The sequence below is a fragment of the Apteryx rowi genome, unplaced genomic scaffold, assembly GCF_003343035.1.
Source record: "Apteryx rowi isolate R43461 unplaced genomic scaffold, aptRow1 scaffold_3, whole genome shotgun sequence".
In the NCBI taxonomy this organism is placed as follows: domain Eukaryota; kingdom Metazoa; phylum Chordata; class Aves; order Apterygiformes; family Apterygidae; genus Apteryx; species Apteryx rowi.
The window spans coordinates 10,001,089-10,026,600 of record NW_020449418.1 but is presented as its reverse complement, the minus strand read 5'-3'; the positions used below and the strand labels follow the sequence as shown (position 1 = coordinate 10,026,600).

Genomic DNA, 25,512 nt, shown 5'->3' with positions numbered 1-25,512 from the left:
AGTCATTTAATGTTTTTCCCCTTCATAAACTCCTGTTTGGGCTCTTTTAAGAACCCTTTAACCCTAATGTCAAGAGAAGTGTCCCCTCAAAGGCAAACTTGAAGAGGGCAATGCTGTAACACCAGCCCCTTCCCCTTTGAAGCTCAACCATTGAGTTCCTTTTCCCCTCAAAAGAGCATATCACTTGGTATCCCAAACCTCACTCAGTGTGTTTGTTCCCAGCTGTCATAAACCATAAAGATGATTTCCTTTGCACCATATAGTCTATGTTTATGCTTGCAGTGTCTTGTAATCTAAAACCTGTGGTGTGAGCTTGAAACCTGATCTTGGCAGATTCCCACATCTGTCTGTGAGAGGGTGAGGGCGGCGCTGAAACTCCATTCTGCAAGGCTTCTGCTACCCTCATTGCAGCTTGGTGTGTGTTCCCACTTGCATGCTATTACCAGTGACTCCTAAATTCGGGTTAGCTGGAGTGTGCTGCAAAGCTGGATTCAGCCCAGAAGTTAGCCCTGGAGCTACAAAGCCTGGGAAGGGGAGGGCTAAGGCCTTTCCTGTCTCTAGCCTAACTTCTCTAGGGTTTTGGCTCTACCCCGAAACTGTCCACATTATAAGGAAACTCTTCCCCTGAGGATGGAGGAAGAACTAACCTTGCTCTTCCTGCTAAGAGAGATTCTACTCTTGGCTTCTTCATCAAATGGGAGTGCTCTGGAGCCTCTGTCATTGAAAAGATGCCTGGTATACCATGTCATTCTCTGAAAACACTTCTCTGTTACTGTTAATGGTCTATTGATTGCCTTACACTTGTCTGATGCTTTTTTTTCTTATTGATATCTGAGGAGGATGGAAACAGTCCTCCACTACTACAGGCTATACAATTAAGTTTCCTACATTTTTGGGCTAATTGCAGACATCAGCACACCCAGAGTGCAGGCGAGCCTTGCCTTGGGGAAAACTTCTCTGAAGCTTTTGTCGTCTTGGACAGTACCCATAAGTTTGGTATCCCTTGTTCTGTTCTCTGTTTCCTTCCTCCAGTTTTGCTCACAGAGAGCTAATGGGCCTCAGAGGGAGTCTGCCTTGTATCACTGTAGTGTCCTCCCCCGTGGAAATGGGCAATTTCTGGCTTGTTCTGCCAATCCCAATCAGATAGCTGTGGCTGGATACAGGCATACAAAACTTAACAGCTTTCTTCTCATATTCTCACGTAGATGGAGCAAAAAGGATACTATTGCCTTTTACTTCTCACCCACTTTCCCACTGCCAGGCCCTATTTCTGTATTGCAGCTGCTGCTTTCATTCTCTTTCTTATTGTGCACTGGCACTGGTGATCCAATCCTCTTCACTTTTACGAGGAGGAGGACTAGATTTTTGCAGTGTTGCTCTCAAGTAATACATCAGAAAGAACATATTCTCAAAAATCTGGTTTGCTAACACTCCTGGCCCTTCTTTGAGTTTATGCCAAAATCTCTGCTGCTGGCAGTAAAAGTTACTTTTATGCCTGAAACTTTTGACCAGATGTCAGGCCTTGTCTGTGTTTGATGTGGTTTCCCTCTAAATCTTCTGAATGTAGCATGGACAGCAGGTGTCCTGCAGTCTCCTGGATGTCTGTCACTAACTTTCACGCCTACTAGCAGTTGGATGGGAATGCATCGTGACAGGTTGTCATGGGAAATGTGCCCATGTACAGGGTTGGCTATATTTTTTCCACAGAATGAAATGCATATCTTGATCCTAGAGACCCCCTGTGGAGTTGGCTTTTTGTGGGTTGTCTCCAATGGCTGTCTTATGGGCTCTGTATTTTGGTTTCTCTCTTAAGTCATGGCTTTCAGTGCTGTACTAGCTTGCTCAGCTGTCTTCTATTCCCTGTCAGGCAGCCAACAACTTTTCTGAGACAAATTTCTGTTTTTTAGCTCTCCTTGGCTTATGCTGGGTCCTGAAGGTCTCAAACACTCTGCTCTAGATAACTGTGTTTATCTTTTCAAATTTTCTTTAGGGAGGTCAGGCTTCTAGTTCTTCTAACTGATGCTAGTGAGCCAGATTGTCTTGCCCATTCTTTGGCTGACTGTTGACCACTGATCCTTGCCTGATTGTCTGAAGAGCCAGCAGATCAAACTGCCTTGATTTTAAGTCTTTTTACAAGCTTAGCCTTTTCTGTCTTGGTGCAGGTCTATAAGCCTCTTTTTAGAGGCTTTTTTTTTTTTGTCGTATTTCCCTTACCTTTCGAGTACCAATGATTTTCTTTTCGTCTACATTTAAAAAAACCTAATCTACTTTCCTTTCTTGTAAACTTGCTTGATTTTACTGCTGCGGTAACTTTTTGCAAAATACTGTTACAGTCAGCAGCTGCTAGCATCATGGGGGGCTCTGTCTATACAGCTCACTGTAAGGTAACCTTCAGAGTGTTTCAGAAAGGGTCTTCATTCTACTGATAAATCTTGAACTTTAAGAAAAATTGAAGGACCTGGATTCTGAAACACGACCCTTAGAGAAGACTCATTCACTGTCTTTGAATACTGAGCCTGAGCCTAACAAGTCAGTGCACAAGTCCATCTCTTAATGGGAAACTTTATGTGCAAATACTAAGGTTAATTTTATGAATTACTACGTTCTATTTGCACTACTGGTTTACAAATATGGCTTAAAAGACAGAAGATAGTGGTGAAATGAATGAGCAGCTGTCCAAAAAAGCTTCTTAACAAACTTAAGCCCTTTCCTAAGTACCTTTTTAAACTGCTTTGTACAGAAATATGCTTAGCAGTTAAAATCAGAACAAAATCCAGAACAGCAAGCTCACTAACTCTGTATGTAATTGAGACAGATTTAGTAGTTCACAGTTAATGTAAGGCAAGGTGTCTATTCTAGAAGATGGATTGGATTGGAACACAACTTTCTGTTGTAGTTGATTTGCTTTGAAGCAGCTGTTCATTGAAGTCAGTATGACCTTGTCAGTGTTGTCTATTTAGGCAATGATCACTAGGTGGTTCTGTAGCAGCTTTGCTGAGTTCAAAGGAAGCTGATAATGTGAATGCAAATGAGGTGGTAGTTAACTACATGTTTTTTGTTGTTGTATTTTTCTAGGCTTGTATGATCATTCTCTCTAAAGTGGCCTCAAGTAACTCCCACCTGACAGGAGGAACTGCAGTTTCTTTCTTCCCTTGCTTTTTAAGATTTCTATCTCCATCACAGGATAGCTGTGAGACTCTTGAGGGGAATGTGAATTAAATTTCAAGTGAATTATTTTTTTATAGGGTGTTAGGCATTCATTTTGAGCTTTCAGTAGGATAGAAAATGCTGTCACTGAATAGTACCATTTTGAGAAGCTACTTCTCTCTTTGCTTGTTCTTCTCCCTCCCATGCAAATTGTGTTCTGTCTTCAACTGCGATCTACCAAAGAGAGCCAGCAAGCAGTACTTCATGCTTGCATAGCAGTCCTCATCAGCAGGGTAATTGGTCTGTTTATTTCTAGCAAAATTGTTGGAACATTGCACATATTAAGAAATGAAAAATACTTGAATATCAACAATTCAGAACGTCACAGTGCAGAATATGGCATTCTAGCTGGGCTGAATATGTAGACTCAATGCATTGTAACAAACCTTGTTTATAACTAACCTCCATTTATAACAATGCCAAAGTTAAAACCAGGTGTTTCACTAGTAGCTATCCTTGTTGTAGTGAACGTGTACAGAAGATTGACCTGGTTATGTCAGTCTCTTTTTTTTTTTTCCCCTTCTACTTTATTGTTGTATTCCACATATGAATTTTTGTTTTTTTTTCCTATTTCCTGACTGTTCTATTTTAAAAGAAGCATTTAAATATTGATCGTATGAAGTAATTTCCCTAAAAGTACTGTTGATATTCAGTTCAGATGTTTCTTCATTATTCTGATGTAGTAAATGATTGAGCCCTTCTATTTTGATGAGTACACTGATTACAGTGCTCATTTTTCAGGTTCCCTGTAAGTTCATTATAATAAGATTTAGACTGTAATCAGTAAACTCCAGCAAAAACTGTGGGCTAAGATTTTAAAGGTGTTGTTGAACCATCCTTTATTTCACAGAGAAACAGAAATCATTGCCATGTAATTCAGTAATAAATGCTCCACCAGAAAAGAGGAGGCAGAAGTTCTCTTGGAATGGGTCCTGGAAGAGTTATTTTTTCTATCAAAATTCAGGTTTTGAGTCATTGAACAAGTGGTAATACTTGTTTAGCCTTACAGAGATCTGGCAGTTATAAACATGTAAAAGTGAAATGAAATCATTCGATAATTTGCCCACATCCTGGTTATTAAATTATCCTGGATGTAATCTTTTGTTGCTGAAAGCAATGATATTAGGATAAAGAAAAATTCACTCTTACGATTGTCAGGATAATATCTTATCAGCTAGTAGTTTTAATAAGACTAGTGTTAAGAGATTCAGGTTAGCCAGCTATGGGAAGACTAGCCAGGGAAGGAGAGCATAAGTATTATCGGAGAGCTGATAACTTCATTATTTTGTTCTTAAGATGCTGACTTTTTGTGTTGTCCTAAATACGTATGAAAAGAATAATACTAAATAGCTAGTAAATTCAGTAGATAGACTGAGATTGCATTTGTGCTGAAATCCAAAGAGAACTTGTGTATAATTTTGTTGTGTTGTTGTTTTCCTGTGTATATGAAAGTTACCTTCTAATTGATGCAGTGCAGTACTGTAACTGGAAATTTCTGTGATCCAGTCAGTAATCAAAGTCTATTTTAATCAAAGACAAAGTGGAAATTATCACTGAGTTGGTGTACAAACAAGTAAAAACAAGTTTGTCCTAAGCACCTCCTGACTTATGTAGTGCATAGCAGCTTTCTGACCTTGTTAGCAATGCCCTGTTTTAAAAAATCTGCTTGCTTTCTGAATATGGCAGTGTCCTTTTAATCTGCTTGCAAGAGTGTCACCCTCTCCTGGCATCTGCCTCCCCAGAGGGAAAGCATTCCCCCCCCCCTTTTTTTTTTTATTTTAATCTTGTTGCTCTGTAGAAAATAAGTGTAGGTTGGGGAAGGAAGACATACAGAAACAGTGAGTTGTCCCTTGTAGGTCCTGATCTAATTCTTGATATTTCACATAGTTTGTCTGTAGCTAGGATAGCTTGCGGATAAACCTCTTTCCTTTTGGCAGAGAGCATGCCTGCCCTCCCCCAGTCCTACCCTCTCCTCTGATTATCTGAAAATGGCAGACGAGAGGACTTTGCTTTTAGCGAGGGTTATGATTTCATGGATTTCATAGGGTATTTTGCTCTGTAAAAGATCTTTACTAATTAGGCAGTCAGTTATTCTGGATTTTTTTTTTTTCCATCAGGATCTTGCAAATTGATCCATATGAATGGAACTTCTTAGCAGCAAAGATTGGATACATACATTCGTTCCACTACTTTTTTAGTCCCTGTACATATATTGACTTGCACAGTGAGCCTGCTGGTTGAGAATTTAACAGTGACAGTGTAGGCTTCCTAATTTCTGAGTATCTTAGACTAGGACATTCTGATTCCTCCCCTGAAACGGAGTCTGAAGGCTTTCACATGAAGGCTAGAAAAGCTAACTTCAAAATATATTCTAGAGATGAACTTTTAAAATTAATGGGTCAGGCTATGTACTGCTTCAATATAGCTAGCAGGTTAACTGTGTTTGTTTTCCAGTTCTTGACTGGGAGTAGAAAGGATTTCTTAGGATTGGATTGACTGTGGGTCCTGGATTCTTCACTGACTCTTTGGTACTCCAAAAAAGTGGCTGCTGTTTTTGTTCTACAGTGTTGTGATAATTATTCTGAAATATGGTGTAAGAGATTTATAACTTGTGAAATGCAGAGTCATGCTTAAAAAATTTGAGCCTTAGAAGCTAGCCATTAAAAAGGAATAAAATTTTTATTTCAAGTATATTAACATTTTATACTCTGACAAACGTGCTTGTAAAATGCTTACTGCTTCCAGTCCATCAGTATAGCAACCCTGTCCCTGGAACCAAAGAATCTTGCTGGGTTTTTGTTTGTTTTTTAACTGATAGTAAGAAGCCAGGTGAAACACTAAAAGTGGTGCAAGACCGCTCTCACTCTTTTGGTTGTTAGCCACTTCGCCATACCAGTAGTTTTTCCTAATCTCCATAATGATAGCATAAGCCAGTGTGATTCTGTCTGTCTTACATCTCCGCTAGTTACTGCCAAGATCCAGCGTGGAGTTCTGACCTCTGTCTTGGGAGCTGCTACCATTGGCTCGGCTTTTCTAATGCTATGCTTTGAGCTTTTTAAAATGTTTTAGTGGGACATGAATTCAACTTATTTGGGATGTATATAATTTTCATCTCTAAAAGTGGCTAACATTCTCAGTGTTTTATTTTGTGCACAAGAATTAGCAGTGTGCAATATCTACAAGCTCACCAGGTCCTCTGATAAAACTAAGAAAGAGTAAAGTCAATGTTACAGAAGATATCTAAAGAGAAAAGTATCAGTCAGAAACTGATAAGACTTTTCAATAACATTGTTATTCATAGAGCAGCTGTAAATTCCTTCTTAACAAAAATATATGTGCAAGTCTCCACACTGCAAAGGTTTTGTAAAATTACATATTTGAGAGAATCTTAGTTCTGATTCCAAGGTACCATTGGATTTTTATTGTGTAAATTGGTTTGGGTCTTTGCAGGACACTTACCATTTTGTCTGGTTTTGAAGAATGAATATACTGAGTGCTAAAAGCAGTGCTGGAACCAAGAGCAATGCGCTACTATGTGTTTACATCTAATTTGTTTAATTCTAATGATCTGAAAGCATTCTGGATTCGGCTAGGATAAGCCATTGACAAATACTGATCATTTATATAGTTTGTCCAGTCTTTGTGCATCCCTATTGTATCTAGGTGTTGTGGAGATGTAGGCATCAGACAAAGCGTTCATCTCCGTTTTCTTTCAGCTGAACTAGCAGTAGTGTCAGTGGGTTTCCTAATGCAGATGGGGCTTCAGCAGCTGGCTGTTGTCCTTGTGAGAAACTTAGCTACCTTGTCCAAAAGCCAGTAACACCAGTGGGTACACTTTCTTGCTCTCTACAGTCAGCAAGAATTGTCCCTGGATGCCAAATAAAAATGGCTTTTTCCTCTCTCCATTAGCAACAAAATTATTTTGAGTAGCTGTTCAAGAGTGTTTTGTTAGAAAGTCACCTTGGATGAGGTTGTGTAAAGAACCTATTTAAGTTTGTGACTCTCCAGATACACAATAGAGCTTTGATGAGTGATTCTCACCAAGTATCCCGTGTATGAGTGTCACATCATTATATGTTTTACTGGCATTCATGTTTATAACTTTCAAATGTGTTTCAGAGAATATCTGTCTGCAAATCTTTCTGCTTGCAGAGATGTCTTATATGCACTGAGGATGCACAAGAAATTGTCTCATGTTTTAATCATTCATCACGTTCCAGTTAAGTTCGAATTCTGCTGGAGAGCTCTTGTGGAGACCTCAGGAGATGATTCCAATTTCCCTCCCAACAGCTGTGATGAAAGAATGTTAACTGTGCATGTATAGAGCATAAAGAACAGCCCATTTCAGATCTCAATGAATGGTAATCTTAGATCTTTGATTCTTAGCTATTCTTTAAGATTGGAAAAAAAACTATCAAGCACAGCTGAGCCACTTATACTAAACAACAGTGATTCAGCACTTCGATTTGCCAATAGACACATCATTATCTTCTGTTCTTTACATGTCAAAACAGTGTAGGAGTGTAAAATATTAAAAGCTGATAAGGATTTGTACACCAAACTTGTGTTTAGAACAACTATTAAAAATCATCTAATGTAAAGGAGGAAATAATTTGACTTTCATTTCTTTCTGTTTATTAAAACAGCAGTAAATGCATTGGTTATACAGTATGTGCACCGATCTTTTCTGCCAGCTAGATATATTGGAAATACCAGAACACTAGAAATATTTCTACTTCCTGATAGTAATACATTTGAGTTATTCTACACTAGCTACAGTATTGTGATTATACTTGTAGAGTAGGGAGGGATAGTCATCAACACCTCCATACCCTCCCTAATAATCCTGTGGTTAATAATACCCTGTATTTTTCATTTCCAAGTAAACCAAATGTATTGACTTCTAAAGAATAAGCCATTTCTGCTGTGTTCTGGCAACATGCCTTGATGTTGATGATGACATTTTCTCATCAATAAACCACTAAGTTTTGCAAACTCCTATAGCAAACCAGTCAGTACGGAGGAAAAGAAGAAGGAAAAAGGAAAATGTAAGATGGGCTAGTTGAGCTAGATAGATGGCCTATTTCTTATCTGCAAGTCTGGACTTACTGAAAGATCATTCCACTTCTCCTCAGCCAGATATTTTTATTGACCTAATTGGTTCCTCCTCCTCTTCCAACTTGTCCGCTTGTGTTCTTAGTAAGGAAGAGAACTCCTGACCTGCTAATCTGAAATTCCCCCAACCCTGAACATGTAAGTGCACATGCTTTTAGACTGGCTCTTGTGCTTTCCCCTCGCCCCCATCTTCAAGTTTTGTTCATTTATGGTCACAGCTATCAAACTGTATAAAAGACAGACCTGTAATCTTAAAGCCTATTTATGATATTTAAAACATTGTGTGACCATAGTCAAGCTGTAGTCAAGTCAGGATTCTCAAACATGGTGTAAAACTCAAATCTCCTTTTTTAAACTTTGAATCTACTTTAGTATAGTCACTGCCTAAGTCTGTCAAAAAAAAATCATACAAGATACACTGATCATCTTGGGACCAGTGGCATTCAAGTTCCTCTAAACATGGTTAGGAAAATGAAAAAAATCAAGCCTTGTTCCTTCATTCTCATTTTCCTGTAAATGGCATCTTAAACACATGCTTGGGGATAGGCTCTGAAAGTAAACATCATGTTCTGAGAGTCCAGGGCAAACTGAACGAAGAAACTCAGTATTATTCAAAAACTTGTGTCTGTACCTGTTTAGGCCAACTTTTTCCTGTTAAAATGCTGTTGCTGATGCTGGGCATGAAGTCCATGAGCCTCAACAGTTAGTTAAGTGATAAGTGACTTGTTAAACTCTGACACAGTCTTCTGAAGGCATCTTTTGCCTGATGTTTGTTAAACTGGCAGATGATTAACCCACATTTTTGAGTTCACTGCTATGTTAATAAAGGCTTACAGCTGATCAATTATGTAAGAAGACTTTCTGTTCCCACTGCCTTACTTTAAGATAAGAACTTTCTGCTTTTTGATAGCTTATTCCATTTTGTATTGTTCAGGTAGATTTTTGTCTAATAACAAAAGATTTTGAAGCAGATTCTGAGATTCTTTCTTTTTAAGCACTAATGGCATAGTTTTGTATTGTTGTTTTCTGTATACAACAGAAAATATTCTTTTCTTCTCCATCATTCAAACTCAGTAGCCTCAGTAGCCCCAAAAAAGTAAATACCAGGAACTTAGATTTCGTTAATGCAGAAGAGCCATAATAGAACATAATACCAACAGATTTTTACAAACATTTTTGCAAGGCAACCTAAACCTTGTATCTGGATGGTTTTAAAAAGTAATAAAATTCATTGTACACTGTTGTCATTCTTCACACTTCTTGCCTTTTAATTTTTAGGCTTAAAATAGAAAATAAATTTTATTTAAGAAATAAGAGTGATGAAGATGTTTTTGAAATGGGCATTTTCTTATTTCCCTAAAATTCTGATTAGGTGTGTAAAAAGGCAGAATTTTCATGATAGATATGAGTTAAAAATTACAGTTCTGTAACTCTAATGTTAACACAGTAAGTTGGTGATTAAGCAGTCTGCTGGTCTGCATTTCAGATAATCATTACTTTTTTAAATGTGACTAGTTATAAACTATATCTTGCATAACATTCTAACGTGGCACCTGTGTCTCTATGCAAACTGCAATGGGAAAAAGTCTTCTCTTTTTTTTTTCCCCCAAAAAGTCCAGAAGGAACTAATTGAAACATAAAATGTTAACATTTTAAATAAATAAGTAAATATTCTTAAATATATTGGAATTTAAATGAAGAAAGTTGAAACGACATGCTATTGCCCTATTGAAACAAGTCAAAATGATTAGGCTTCTTTTGGATTCCAAAATCATTGAAACAGACCTGGTTTTACAAAGTGTTACCAGGGTTTGTTCRGTTGGTTGGTTTGTTTGTTTTGATGGGATTACTTTTTTTTCTGGTGGAAAGTTCTTTTCCCAGAATATTCTGTCCAACTCTTATTTCAAGTATCTACAGGTTGTTTTACAGCCAATCCTTTTCTTACCCCAAAGTAGATCTTGAAATTAGTCTTGATTTATGCTGCCCTGATAGCAGAACCAGGCCTTTAGATTAAGATGCTTTGAGTTAGAAGCACACAAATCTTGCAAAGATTTTGAAAACCAGACAGGCTACTGGTCTGTTTAATTCATAGGCATATAAAGCTGTTAATGTTGTATACAGAGATGAAAACTTAAATAAAATTTTTCTGTGTTTGTTTGTCATGGATGGAACCTGTAGGACTATGATTTATTCTAGAAACAGCAAAACATTAGTTTACCACTACTGCCATTTAGTGGTCTGTAGATGATCAGCTGGTATATCACTGTGTAGTTTCTCCTCTGTCATTTGGCACCATTCTAGTTAATGCTTGGCTCTTGCATTAAATCCAGCATTTTGCATACTAGAGAGAGCTAATGTCTTGTTCTCCAAAGATTAATTATGTTACAGCTGAACCCAACTTCTAAAGCAACTTTCTTGTAATTTCTTATATTTTGCTTTGTTGTTGTTGTTTTAATCAGTGCAGGTACAAAGATTTAATGTTTTGCATTTACTTAAAGTATCTTAAAATCAGCATATTTGTTTCTTCTCTAGTCTTACAAAAAAAAAAAAAGGCAATTAATGAGATTTTTTTTCTCACTTGTTAATAGGCGAGTGCAAGCTCTTTGCATTCCAGCAATTCACCTGCACACGACTGCAGCCACCATGCAAGTCAGCCAGCAAGACTTTGAAAAGGCTCAAGAGCAGCTGAAGCTTTTGAAAAAGGATCCTGGGAATGAAGTTAAGTTGAAGCTCTACGCTTTGTTTAAACAGGTGGGCTTGACTCATTTTGTTTTTTAAGGGGCAGTTATAATCTGAGGGGATGGACCCATAAAATATATATTTAAAGTATATATTTAAAATATGGGCTGTTCCAATGTATTGTGTCTTAACAAGCTTTTCATTTCAAGTGGTCAAATTCTGTTTTTGAAATGCCAGCCCCTCAAACTCTGCCTGAATTCAGAGGGAAGGCAGACTGCTTCGTCTTGTAAACTGTCCTTTGAATAGAAACCTTTATTCAAAGGACTAGAGCCAAATTATGTCCACTGTGTGACGCCTTCCATATAATATGCCCTGTATTGATGCAGCACAGGAAAATTGCTGGTGCTCAGGAAGAAAAGAGAATGCCACATGCTTTCTCTTAACTTTGTTGTATCTGCAGACAGTCAGCTGGTCCTATAATCTAGCAGTATTGACAGTTGAAGCTTGACTTTGTGGGTATTTTTAGTTTTTTTTTTTTTTTTTTTTTTTTTAATTCAAGGAATTCTTCCCCATTTACTCTGAGTGAAAGTTATTTACTACAGCATGGAAGGACACTGTATAGATACTGTTGAAAGTCCTTAGGGGGATTTGTACTGGTATTTAGGGAAGTATTTGTGGATCAAGATTGGCCACAGGGTCAGTACAAGCCATGGCTTGTTATATTGAAGAAGGCAATCAATCATTCTTTTAAATAAAAACTTCTTAAAGACAATAGAATGTTTCAGGTACTTCAGTAACTAATAATAATGAGCTCAAAAATATATCTTTTCTTTTTTATCCGCCAACTCTAAATATTTATCTCTGATAGTTTACCTTTCTTCAGGAAAATTGATTATAGAGTACTTTAGGATAGCTGAGACTTTTGCAGGTCATCTTGTCCAACCACCTTGCGCAAAGCAGGGCCAGCTTTGAAGTTAGTTCCAACTACTAGATCTTACACAATGATATATTTGTTCAAACAACTTACACTTTTAAAACTTTCTTTTTAAATACATAGCTTTCACAAATTTGAGATAGGTTGCTGAGAACATATATGCATGTATATTTTGAAATTAGTATCTCTTATTGGTTAGGGGCATCTGAAAGCCCAGCACCATCTATTAGGAAATGGCAGACAGAAGTTTCATGGTATGCAGACTGTCTGAATATAGCTCAACAATTAGATTTTCCTTCCCTCAGAGCTGAACTTTGTATTCTGATCACATAAATCTTCCTAAAGGTGTTTTTTTTGTTTTTTTGTTTTTTTTTTTCTACCAAGACATCTGAACTTTAATCAAAGATTTAAATGAGTTTGTTTCACTTTCTTCTCAGGCTACTGAGGGTCCCTGCAATTCTCCAAAACCAGGTATGCTGGACTTTGTCAAGAAGGCCAAATGGGATGCATGGAATTCTCTTGGCAATTTGTCTCAGGTGATGACATCTATAGTTCCACTTAGCTACTTTGTAAATTACTTCAAGTGCCTGGTTTGTAAATGAATGGTATCTAAACATACTATCTGCTAGTTGAGGGCCTCTGCTTCAGACTCTGAAATGTTTTGCACTGTATTCTCATAATTATTTCAATACTTAATGTTTGGAGATTTTTTTTCCTGTGTAAGCCTAGTTTTAAATTACTACTAACAGCCTGTAGCACTGTAAGAGATCTTATGTGTGTGGTGACTTACCATAAAAATGTAGTTTTAAACATTATGTCATATTCTGCTGTTTCCTGTGAGAGATGGATTGAGCCTCACTCTTCTTACAGGTGTGTTCCTTGACTTGTGATCCTTCTCTCTGTTGTTCTCACAGATCTTACTATTATATGGAGATAGATTAAACCTCTGGGTCGGGAGGAGGAGAAAACCTTCCATCTGTAGCAAGTCCTGCCAGTCATTAAGGAAAGGAAAATTAGTCTTATCCATTCTTTCTGTCAAATACAGAAGTACAGGAATTAGATGCCCTTGGAGGGAGGTTAAATGGTGAAGATTCATACATAGTTTTGCTTTAGCCAAAATGAAAATTCTACCTTGAGAGCAGAATTAGGCCTCTCCTGTGATTTCACATACTATTAAACCTTGTCTGTCTCTTTCTCTCTCTCCCTATTTAGAAAAAGAATAAATCCATGAATCCAGCATGATATTGATAACTTTGTCACCTTAAAAAGTTGGTCTCTAACTAAAAGACTAGAAAAAAGTGGCTAAAAAACGGTGTATTCAGAGCCTCTTTTCATTCTTGTTCAGTTGATCTTGAGATCTTTATTACCTTTTACAACCTTTTGAGAAGTCTTTACCTCAAGTGAAATGAGCAGGCAGAATATAGAGTCAAAGAAACACAAGTATTCTATTTTCATGCAGATTGTCTTAAGTCTGATATTACACATAGCTATTACACATAGCAGTTTCTTCCATTGGTAGTAAATGAAGGAAACGTAAGCTTTACAAACAAGCTGTTTTGCTAATGCATTAGGCCTGCTCTTTGGGAATAGTTTTGGAAGTTAGTCATAGATGCTACTTAACATAGCTTTTTTTTTAATGTGCTTTGGGATATTTCATTTGCCTGAGATGCATGTGCTGAAAGAAACTCGGTGAGGTCAGGATATCACTGTGGGGGAGCTGGGGAAAGGATAGGAACTAGGGAGGGTTTTGTGGTGGTTGGTGCTGGGGTTTTGGGGGGGGTTTCTTGTTTTTGTTTTTTGTTTTTCCAGATGGCACTGTGCATCTTTTAGGAGTAGCTAAGATATACTCAAGGAGAAGAATCTACTCTTGAAGTTATAGTGGAGAAGGAATAAATATTTTCATGTGCTTGAGATTACAAATTCTTGAAGTATAACATCATTTCAAGGAAATAGATTGTAACAGCCAAGCATTTACAATTCTTTTTAATCACTACTTACTGTAGACATGGGGGGGGCAGGGTTTTTTAGGCCTTTGCATGTCATGTTTGTGCTAAATGCTAACTAGTGTCTGTAAGCAATTTTTAAATGCCGTGGGCCCATTTCAGTGTTCTTATTTCCAGCAAAACATAATGTTCTAAAATAATTTTTTTGTTGTTGTTGGAGAAATGCCCAACTGGAAAGCAGCAATAAAGGATTCATGAACTGAAGTGTGTAAATGCTGTGGTTATGCCAGAGGGCTTTCACGTATTTTCAGACATGGATGGGGGCATTTCTCAAAAAAAATCAATGTCATTATCATCCCAGCATTTATGTACTTTATCTTGCGGATCCCTTATTGCTATTTTCCAGCTGGATTTAATCACAATCTGCAGTGTTTAAATACAGTATCTTCCTATTTTTACCTTAATTAGCATACTTTCTAATTGAAAGATTTTTTTCATTTATCCTGAGGTCATGCTCCCCTCCTTTTTATGGCTTCCTATTTTAAGAATAGCAGAACAAACTGGTTTGGATTTCAGCATTTGATAATCTTGTGGGATTTTTCTCTTTGCAGGATAATGCCAAACAGAAATACACTGAGCTTGTCTCAAGTCTGGTCTCTGCAGAATCTTCTAGCCAGGTGAAAGATGCTGCTCCAGAAGAGAGCAGACATGATGGCTATGAAACAATAATAGTTACTACCAAAAACAACATCACAAAGATAATGTTTAACCGACCTGAGAGGAAAAATGCCATCAGCCATAAGGTAAAGAAACTGATTTGTGAGGTTTAACTGTTTCTTCTTTCATGGGTAAGTTACTTAAGCTTTTAAAGGATTGTTGCTACAGGTCTAGCAGAACTAACTGAAGCACAGTGGTCTGAATCTTATGAAGGTTTAGTGTCTTGACTCCAATGACAGTCTAAGGTATAGAGATGCCATGCAAAATCAAACCACTCTGCTAGCATTTTACAGGCATTTAAAAGATTGGGGTTTGCTGTGCCTCTTTTTCTTTTAACTTAGTATAGAATTATGGTCAGCACTAAACTAAAACACTGACATGTAGGAAGACCAGTTTGCTTTTTGGAGATAAGATTTGACTGTAGTCTTGCTTATAACAAAGAATGTGGACAGCCTGCTTTGGCTCAGCAGTACTGTATTTGTGTCTAGATAGTTGTCCTGTTCCTATAGCTATCTGCATGAGGAAATCTATCTTGTTGGAGAAGCCACATAATTATCCTGTTTCACAACTGCAAAAATGCCAGAGCTGGGACTCTGCCCTCACTGCTAATTCTTTAATATATTATTTTGCCCACTTGTCATACTACTTTTCAGATTTTAAAATAAGCTGTTTCCAGTTAATGTTTATTTCCCAAAGGACCTTATTTTGACCTTCAGATTTGCATTGGAAGTCTGAGTATTGCAAGCTTGTGTCTTTGTGGTCAGAAATACCTTGTGCAATACTTCCTGAGGATGTACATTTTCTACATATTTAAAAGAACCATACTTAAACTATCTCTCAAGTTCCTTGTTGTCAGTGTGGAACTCCTTTTTATGGTCTCTTACAGCATCACAATTTTCTTTGTTGATTTTCCTCTTATGCAGATGTACAGAGAAATTATCAAAGCACTTGAAGAAGCTGCCAAAGATGATTCTACCATAGCAGTTATTACCGGTACCGCATTTTTTATGTCTCTCTTACATTAATTTTATTTTTATGCCGAAGTACAGTCCTGACATGAGCTATCTACCTGTATTTAGGCTAAGATAGAATTGTGTACAAGTGAGGAAATTGCTTCCTTTAGTATAGACCAAAGGTTTTCCAAAGTGTTTTGACAGAATTCTGTCAAGATGGTGTTTCAAATTCTTCAGCAGACTTGCTGCTATCAAAACATCTTTCTGAGATGCAAGATGAACATGGGATACTCTAAAGGCTATATTACTTTTAAGTAGCTGATCTATCTGCTCCACAGCTGCTTCACTATAGCTTTTGGAGTTTATTTGGATGGCTTTAGTCAATTTTGTCTACCTCTGTCATACATCAGAACGTATTAGAAACAAACAAACCCCTCAAATGCTGCACTGAAATGCCCAACAGAAGTTTACAGTGCATCTTTACTTACGATCATACGAAAAAATGATACTTGATTTTGATTTTTTTCTGTGGCTGTCATGAAAAAGAGTTGTCCAGACAAGCTGCAATCTGGCCCACCTGTATACATCCTGGTCACCAGATACATGATGTGTACAACTGGATGACTGCAGCTATAGTGCGAAAGGGCAGCCCAAAGTCATGCTACCTGTGGAGCTGCGCTGCTCTGGTGACATCATGCTTGAATTCTAGAGAGGACTCTTTGGTCTGTTTCTATCTGATACTGACCGAACAACATTGTGGCAAGGGCAGGTGAGAGGAACAGAGTGGCTGTGGCAGGCTCTGCCTGTCTGGCTCACCCTCATCGCAGGTAGGTGTGCTCTTCGGCATGCATTTAGAAAATTAGTCAAAGCTTGAGGCTTGCAGCTAAGTAGTGTGGACACAAGGTGATTTTGGGCTTGAGCCAGTTTACCTTTTGTCATTTGTGAGGTAGTTGTGTATGTGTTCATCTCTGCTTTACCAGCACCCTCATATTCCCAGGACACTGAATTTCCTTTCATTAGCAATGACTAAACACAACAATCCTTACAGCATGAGAAAGGCTCTTCACACAGCTGGAATGTGTAGCAAGTGTATAGCTACGAGTAAACTGCAAACTCTCCTGCGCAAACCTTTCTATTCCATTTTAAATAGTTAGTAAGAGCACTGCAGCATAAAGTAATACATATGCTAAACAAAGAAAAGCCTGATCCTGTAAATGTCCTCATGGAACAGAGGATGATTTAGAGGATTAAATCATGCAGTCATTGCCCTCTCTAGCTTTTAAATACTCCTTGCTTTTTTCCACTGCGCCTCAAACTCTCTTATACCTTTGCCAACAGGTTATCTACTTCCTACTGAAAAATACATCATTCAGTACAATAATTTCAATGCAGTGCTGTCATTCTCCTTAGACTGCTATGCCATTTTCCCAATAGGACATAATAAAAGTGAAACTTGCACTACATTTTAAATAGGTTATTCTATCTACTTCTGATTCCTGTGTCAGTTTGAAAGGGAGCGAAGGGACATGCATAAACTTATACATATGTTTATTTTAAATATATATATATAATATATATACATTATATATAATATATATTATATATTTCTGTTTTTTTAAATATTTCTTACTTCTTGCTGTGTGAATGATTGTGAACTGGCAGAAGAAAACTGAGCAAGTACTCAGGGAAAGAAATAAAAGACACACTTTTCATCTGACAATATTATTCTAAACTGTAGATGTCCTTTAAGATACTGTTTATACTTTGAGACAATTCCTCTAATTACTTAATATTGTTAGAATGAAATTCTTTTGTAAATGCAATGCATGGAAGCTCTTTTATCTTGTCTACTCAGAAAACATTGGTGCATTTATTTATGTGTTCTCTGCAGGAAATGGAGAGTACTATTGTAGTGGAAATGATCTGAATAATTTTACTAATATCCAAGCTGGTGAAACYGAGAAGATGGCAAAAGATGGAGCAGTACTACTCAAGTAGATCATCTTGGTTTCATATATGCATAAATTACTGTAATGGGTAAAATATGATTTGCAGGCATTGTTAGAAAGCATGACAGTAGGGACTGAGTTAAGTACAACACATCCAGTTAGATGACTGTGTCAAAGAGCTCACAGTGCACATATACACAAGGACTATGTGGGAGATGTATGTGGGAGAAGAATAAAGGAGGAAATGAGATGCATATTAGAAATTGTTTTTTAAGTACAGTGATGCTAGAGACTTGATTTTATTTTTAAGCCCCAACGTATGTGCAGATATAATGCTAAAAACGTGATTTGTCTTTATCATTTGTAAACTACAATGAAAAAAATGTTTCTTTTGTTTTTTTGGTTTTGCTATCAAACAATGTCTCCACTAACAGGACTAAGATACCTTCTGCTAAGATACCTTCACTGGCATGTTGGTTTGAATAGAGACTAGGTGTAACAGGCTTGCCCAAAATGGCCCAGGAAGTCTGGTACCTTAGTTCCATCCTTGAGTCTCAATCTATCTGTTAAACTAGTTTATCTTCTAAGGTCAAGGAAGACTAGGGGCATCATGTGACACAGTGGCTGAAATGGTTCTTGGGACAAACAACAGTCTTTCTTTCCTACTCAGTTTTAAGCAGATTTTGTCTTTCTGTTACATCTATACATGATGATTTCATTTGAGAGATGCTTGCAAGTTTGGATTTCTTACCTCAAGCACTTGCAATTGATGGAAAATCTGAAATATGCAGAAAAGCAAATGGTGTTTTTGATTTCTGTTTTAGAGATGAATTACAAGTACTTAGTTTTGTGGGTTTTACTTAGGCAAGCTATCTGCGGATCACAGTTGCCCCTGCAAAGTGACAATGACACAGTCCTAAACTGTTACAAAAATGTTACTCAGCAGTATCTGACAAGTGTTCCAGCCAGCCATGCTTTGTAGGACATTCATCACAGTGCGCAGTCTCACATATGTACTTTATGATCTTTCACCTTGCTCTTGTCAGAAGACTGTATGTGTTATCCTGTTAATATTGCACAAGTGCAGTGCTTCATTACAACTGATGCACAGAGAGGCCAGAGAAGTGGAGTCTTTACAATTGTTCACTTTTGAAAAAAGTATGTTTGGAAAATATATTTTGCACTCTTTGGATGGTGAAGTAGCTATCAAATATAACAAAACACTCTTTTTCAAACCTGTACAGAAGAGCACTAGGGAAATCTGTGTTGTGGTAGCATCACAGTTCTGGTGCTGCTGGGGCTTCACTGCAGAACAGAATCTGTGAAGAGAAAGAATATCCCAAGAATGGAATTGGGCTGGATAGATAGGTATGCAGGTAGGTAGATAGACAGGGCAAAAGATTGTTCTTGTTGGTTAGCTGTAGTCAATAATTCTAGCTGAAGAAGAGAGCACTTTCATAACTTGATTGCAGCATCTAAGAAGGCTGGGCTGACATGCACATATTTGGTTCTTGGTCAGGAAATAAAAGTATTTCAGGTAGTGCTTATTTTCTTTGTCAGTATTCATTTGGGAAAGGGTCAAAACATATGCTACCTAGGATTTAGCCCATGTTTTTTGTTTTGCAGTACCTAATCACGTCTGTTTGAAAGTAGTTTATATTTGATTTAAAAAAAAAAAAAAGACTAGGATGCGTCTTACTCTCACATTCTGTTTTTCCTTCTCTCCAGAGAGTTTGTGGCGCATTTTATTGATTTCCCTAAACCACTGATTGCAGTGGTGAACGGCCCAGCCATTGGAATCTCTGTAACGCTCCTTGGACTGTGTGACATTGTCTACGCTTCTGATGCGGTAAGTACATTACATAGCTGATCCAAAGACAGTATTTAAAGGTCTTTCTGTAGGAGTATTATTTGGTCCAGAGTAATCTGGCAGAAAAGCATACACCAGTGTAAGAACTTCTTATGTCACATTGAGGAACACCTATATTAATGAGCAACATAGGGTCATGCATCAGCCAATGCTTAACATGCATGGAATTTCTCTGCTGTAGTTACATTATCAAGGTACTCAGCTCCAGTTTAGAAACTCTTTACTGTACCCTTTACTGTACCAAAAGGTACAGTAGCTGATGTGAGATGGTAACTGCAAAGCCACTTGGAGCAAGGTGGAGGGGAGAACAAAAGATTATTATGGAATAGGAGTGCAGTAACTAGCATTTTATCAAATCTGTGTTTAAAGACAACTTGAAAAGCTTTGGTTTATCCAGCTCAAGATTCCTCTGAAGAAAATTTGCCAAATATACAAAAAAGCTATATTAAAGCATAGCACAGAATCCTATTATATCACTTATTTTTGTGTCCTCTGTTATTCTTTTGTATAAGTTAGCAAACAAACATAGAACTTAACCCCAGGTGTTAAATCATTTTAGGTAAGCTATTGCTTCCTGAGCTGGAAGTGTCTATAATGGGTGGTACTTTTAGATTCCTTCTTCAGCAGTTGTGTTGGATTTTTCCCCAAAGTCCCTGCTGGGTTGGTGGTTTATCACTATAAGACTTAGGAAAATTGAGCTGCAAGGGTTCTTCTGCTTGCCCCAAGACAGGATCAACTAGGACCATGTCACTCCTGACATATGATTGTATAATGTATTAATTTATTCAGTCTATTCCAGTCCCTGAGTCTCTTTTTTGTTAGAAGTTTGTTGGGTTTTCCTTCTCTCTCTTCCCTGCCCCCCACTATCTGATTTTTCTGGCTGCAGGCTGAACCTATTGTTTCTTCTTTGTGGATTTAAAGAACAGACTTTTCATTCTCCCTTGCAAGAGCCTCCAATGTATTTAAAAACTATTAGATACATCTCAAGTTTACCTCCACTCTTTCCATCAATTCTTTCTGGAGCTAAACAAGGCCAATTCATTCAGTCGTTCTTCATGTGCTTTCTTAGACCTGTGACCATGTTCCTCTGGACTCCTTCCGGTCGTTCCAAGTCTCTCTTTAAGCGTAATGATACAAACTGGACACATCACTTCAGCTCGTGTCTTACTGATACAAAATAGAGCAGAAGAATTTCTCCATGTTTTGCAGGCTGTGTTCCTGTTTTAACATCCCAGAATGTCATTTGATTTGCGTACAACTTGTGAACTGCTATAACCCCTGGATCCCTTACTGTAGAATTGCCAGTTAAACAGTTGTTCCTATCCTATATTGTATTAACAGTTATTCCTGCCAAACTTTACACTTGTCCATATTAAATGGTATCTTTTTATTCATACTTATCCAATTTATTGAGACTATTTTGAATTCTAATCACTTCCCCCTCAGCAGGATATCCCCTGCAGCCATAACTTAGCATAGGCTTAGCTGAAGATTAATTCAAAAAAACATTAAATGTTTTGTTATTTTGGCATCCTGCCAGTAGCATCCTTCTTGCTTGAGTAGCAGACTCATATTTGGACTTCCTTTTACTATTCATTTACATAATCACTGGTAGTTGAATCTTACTTTGTGCCTTGTATTTTTAATTTTTTTTAAATCTCTGCATGTTCATACTACTCTCATCCTTAGTCACCTGACCTAGTTTTCACTTCCTGTGTAATTGTGTTTAAAGTCAGTGAAAAGCTTATGATTTAGTTGAGACAATCTGTTAGGATCTGCCTACATGCACTAGGACAGCTTTTGCTTGTGCTCTTTGAACAGTTCTTTGAGCAATTCTCTAGGGTCTAACTGAGCCCTTCACCTAGTCTTTCATGAGGGCTTTCCTATTATCTTTGAGTTTACTGAAGTCTTCTTAAAGGTGATTGTTCTCTCTTCTTCCCTTCCCAGGATTGTAAACTCTCAGGCAGTAACATCATTCTCATCCAAATTATCTTTTACTCTCACATTCTTCACCAGTTTGTTTGGAGTGCCTTAGGCACTGGCTACGTATTCCAGAAGTAGCCAGCTTCAGCACGTTCAGGATCTGTTTGTATTCCCAGGTAGGTATTCACACAGCAGATTATTGCCAGCTGTATTTATGAGCTACTGCACAGACCAGTCTGACAACAGATCAGTGTTCTTGGGAATCAGGTAAAGCTGATTTCTGCTTGGATCTGACTGCTGTTCCTGGGACACCAGTGTGCATCACTGGTATAGTTCATCTCCCCTTCCTATAGCAGGACCAGTTATACCAACTCGTATCCTGGCAAATGTCTAATATTTTCTTACATACTTCCAATTATATGTGTATCACACTCTTGCTTAGGAAGGCTATTGATCTGTCTCACTGTAAGGCTATGGTAACACATGCTTACCTGCTATTACAGTGAAAGCTGCATTGGCAACTTGTGCACTCATTGTCTATCAGTTCATATTTTAAATGGAAATAAAATGGAGCATTTTGTCTTCCTTGACGGATGTTGATGTAAGCTGTCAAAAATAAAGTTCTGCAGTTCAGTTTTAGTTTGCAATTAGGGTACTGTTCTGTATGATCCCAAGATGCATTTCTGCCACAGATTCTTTTTAAATTTGTATAAAATTTGAGGAAAGAAGATTCACAATGACTTAAATTTTACGGCAGTGGAACAAACTCAGAATGTGCCTTCAGGCAGCAAGGTACTTCTTAGCTATAAATTATTTGGCTATGTACTTAACTTTTAGGGAAGATGTGTATGAACATCCTTTCTGTAAAGACTTTGCACATGCAAGTTATTTTTTTCTAAGTACTCCATTCAAATAAGGTAACTTCATCAATGGGATTATTAAGATAAGGAAATCGCATTGTATAAACAAAGTCAGTTTCTGCGTGCATTGAGAGGATGAAGCTGTGTTACCAGATAATATTTAAAGCCTATTATGGTAAAGGTTCAAATATATCTCTGGTGAACTCTTTTACAGCGGAAGCTTTAAAATGAAAACTAAATCCTAGTACTTCCATCCTGTGAACTGGTTCTGAGGTTTGCTTTGTTTTGTTCTTATTTTTACTAGGCTACGTTTCACGCCCCATTTAGTCAACTTGGACAGAGTCCAGAAGGATGTTCTTCTTACCTGTTTCCAAAAATCATGGGCTTAGCTAAGGTAAGAACATCTGTACTACATGTGGGATCTTTTGACCTTTCTTTGTTGGTATCCTCTAAGTGGGGTCATAACAAGAGTCCTCAAAGAAAGCTCCTGTTGGCATCTCTTTAACCAAAGATCAAGAAATGTAATGACAGTATCAGCTTAGGCACTGTAACAGAGTACTGAACACTTCTAAATCTATACTGGGATGTTGATGAAAGTTTTCTGTCTCATGGTGTCCTCCATCAGAGAGGAGAAAGATTTAAATCTATAAGCAGTAGAGCAAGTACTTCATAACCATCAAATTATCAAGGATAGTCTATTCAGTAAGGTACAGCCTACCAATCCCAGTTCTAGAAATCTTGGAGTCACTGTAGGAAGTAGACAAAAAAATTTATGATGAGGTAACTTCAGGTGACACCCTTGGAGCTCTGCTCGAACAGGCATGTAGACTCTTGGTGAACAGTAGGAGCTGTGTTCTTGTCAGAAAGCAGACATTAACAATCAAGAGGCTAAAACGACGTGAATTGGAAGCTTGCACCTTTCTTGTCAGATTCCTCAAGTCTTGCGTCTCATCTAATCACACTCTCTGCTTTTCTTTATTTAGGCAAATGAGATGTTGCTTTTCAACAAAAAGCTGACTGCAGCAGAAGCCTGTGCCCAGGGACTTGTGACTGAAGTCTTCCCCGACAGGACTTTTCAGAAGGAAGTTTGGGCAAGACTAAAAGCTTACGCAAGCCTTCCTAAAAATGTCAGTACTTTTAAACTTTCTCCAACTTGTAAGTCTGTAATATTCCCAGTCCTTCTGCCAGACTTACCCTGTTCTTTGGTTTCACTTCATTCTTAACTGAAATAACAAAGTTCAATACATTTTCAGACACAGGTCTGTCGCAGTTCCTCTGCTGCTGAGAGACAGATACCTCTCTTCTACCCTGAATGAATGTGCACTTGTCTCTGTGACCCATTGGCAGAAATGCCTTAAAGATTAGTTACTTAATCCACTTACAGTCTAGATGTTCTTGTCTTGGATTCCTTGTCTTAGGTATTTATTTTGTCAGTAATTTAGGTTTAAGAGCCTTACTGCTGATTCTACAATATTAATTATACTAACTATGTGGTTTTTGGGTGCTCAAGATGAGGCTGGGTGGGTGGCTTTACTTTTTCCTGAATTCATTCATCATGCTCACTTATCTTCTAGTAGTTTAGGTTTCGCAAAACTACTTGAGTCGCAATGATACTATGATGCATTGGACAAGAAAAGACAGTCGTACCAACTGTCGATAATGCAAGTTACATTTGGCACTGCAGACAGTTGAAGAGGTCTCACTCTTTACACCCATCTACTTTGATTATGAGCACTGAGTGGACTGATGTTTTGCTCCCCCATTAGTTCCCATCTTATTAGTACTTGTAGTAATTAAATGCAATAGTTTGCTTGTAGGTAAAAGACTGACTTAAAATACAATGTTAATGCAACTTAGTTTGAGTACAGCTGTGTGTTTATTGTGCTATTTCCGTAATGTTAAATTAAGATATAGAGAAACATAACTTCCTCATTCATGTTCCTCATTGAATGCAAGTATTCTTTCCTCTCTTTCTCTTCCAGTCCTTGGCAGTGTCAAAGCAACTGTTACGAGCTATGGAAAAGGAGAAGCTCCATGCAGTTAACAATCAAGAGTGTGAAGTCCTCAAGGAGAGGTGGTTATCTGATGAATGTCTAAATGCTATTGTCAGCTTCTTTCAGAAGAAATCAAAGCTCTAATATTTACCAGTAGAATAATCTACCTTCTGGCAATAGCCTTACATATCCTTATCCTTAATAAACTTCCTTTTCAAATAATAATTCTTACCCCTTTTGATGAGGTATATTTCTAAGTACTGTGTTAAAACAGTTTCATAAATTTAAAACAACGTTGTGTGCCTTGCATCCATTATGGATATTTAGGAGATACCTCTCCATACATTTTTGATGCCAAGTACACTGGATCCTTCCATTTGTGATGCTGGGAGAAAAAAATTTCACTACTTTATAGGCAGAAGTGACAATTCTGAATAATTACTAAAGCTGATTGTTTTCCAAAAGAAGCAACAGATTCAATAGCACCATATTTTGATAGCTCTTCAATAACTGACTTATGGGTGGTTCTTTCTATCAATCTGTGGGGCAGGAAATATTATATTAATGTAAAATAAATATAACTATCTAATTAATGTCTTGCTGGTTCTTACTACTTCTGTAAAGCTTCCTCAGTGAGGGAGGAGGAATCTTTTAAAAATCATTCCTGGAGTTGTATTAATGTTGCTCTTATAAAAAGTATTCACTTCAGAGGCCATTTACCTGGCAGGGATTTGGGGCATCTTAAGTTCTTTGTTTATAATACTAAAAATAATTCCTTGCCTTAGACAAGGGCAATATTTCTTCCTCTTTGATAGTACTTTGAAGGAAATGGGTCAAAGCAGTTAAACTAGCAAATTTTAATATTAAAAGTGCTATCAGCTTCTCAGCATCCCCACAACCAAATTAGGATCTCACTGTGGTAGCCACTTGTCACGAAAGGAGTGATGCACTTCACTCGTAAGAGGGAAGCAGCACTATGTTTATTGCAGTAAGACAGAGACTTAACAAAGTTCAATCGTAAATAAGAACGATTTAATGAGGTTCGATTGGCAAGGTTCACTCAGTTATTTACTGCATGAAGGACAGGGTCAGATGCGTGTGCAACGGAGACCCTCCCGTTGAGTCACGAGGTTCAGACTGGACCCCCTTGCTTTCTAACTCCTTCGGAGAGGAGCCTAGGTGTGGCTGGATCCGATCCTAGTCTCAGACTTGGTCAACAGTTTGTCTAAGGGATTATGTGCGCAATTAGTCGGAGATATATCTCAGCAAAGTTTTGTGAAGTTCGCAAAAGTTCAGCATGCTGTTAATCATTTACTGAGGATCTGTCGTGGGTAAAGAATCTCTCAACCTCGAGGAGTAACCTTGAGA

The 25,512-nt window shown here is 37.7% G+C and overlaps 1 protein-coding gene across 5 annotated transcripts in view; it reads left to right on the top strand.

Annotated features, from left to right (window-relative positions):
* The window catches only part of ECI2 (enoyl-CoA delta isomerase 2), a 30,654-nt gene extending 5,917 nt beyond the window's left edge, over positions 1-24,737 (top strand). For 3 of the 5 annotated variants that reach the window (XM_026069761.1, XM_026069764.1, XM_026069765.1), the window contains exons 2-10: positions 10,911-11,073; positions 12,373-12,471; positions 14,490-14,681; positions 15,519-15,588; positions 17,440-17,542; positions 19,226-19,346; positions 22,455-22,544; positions 23,134-23,277; positions 24,133-24,737. In XM_026069761.1, the coding sequence (XP_025925546.1) occupies positions 10,911-11,073; positions 12,373-12,471; positions 14,490-14,681; positions 15,519-15,588; positions 17,440-17,542; positions 19,226-19,346; positions 22,455-22,544; positions 23,134-23,277; positions 24,133-24,288 (1,138 nt within the window). In that variant the 3' untranslated portion in view covers positions 24,289-24,737. Of the gene's footprint in view, positions 1-7,418; positions 7,569-8,439; positions 8,461-10,910; positions 11,074-12,372; positions 12,472-14,489; positions 14,682-15,518; positions 15,589-17,439; positions 17,543-19,225; positions 19,347-22,454; positions 22,545-23,133; positions 23,278-24,132 lie in introns of those variants that run through there. The other 2 variants (XM_026069763.1, XM_026069762.1) reach the window with 2 other exon arrangements.
* The last annotated feature ends 775 nt before the right edge of the window (positions 24,738-25,512 follow it).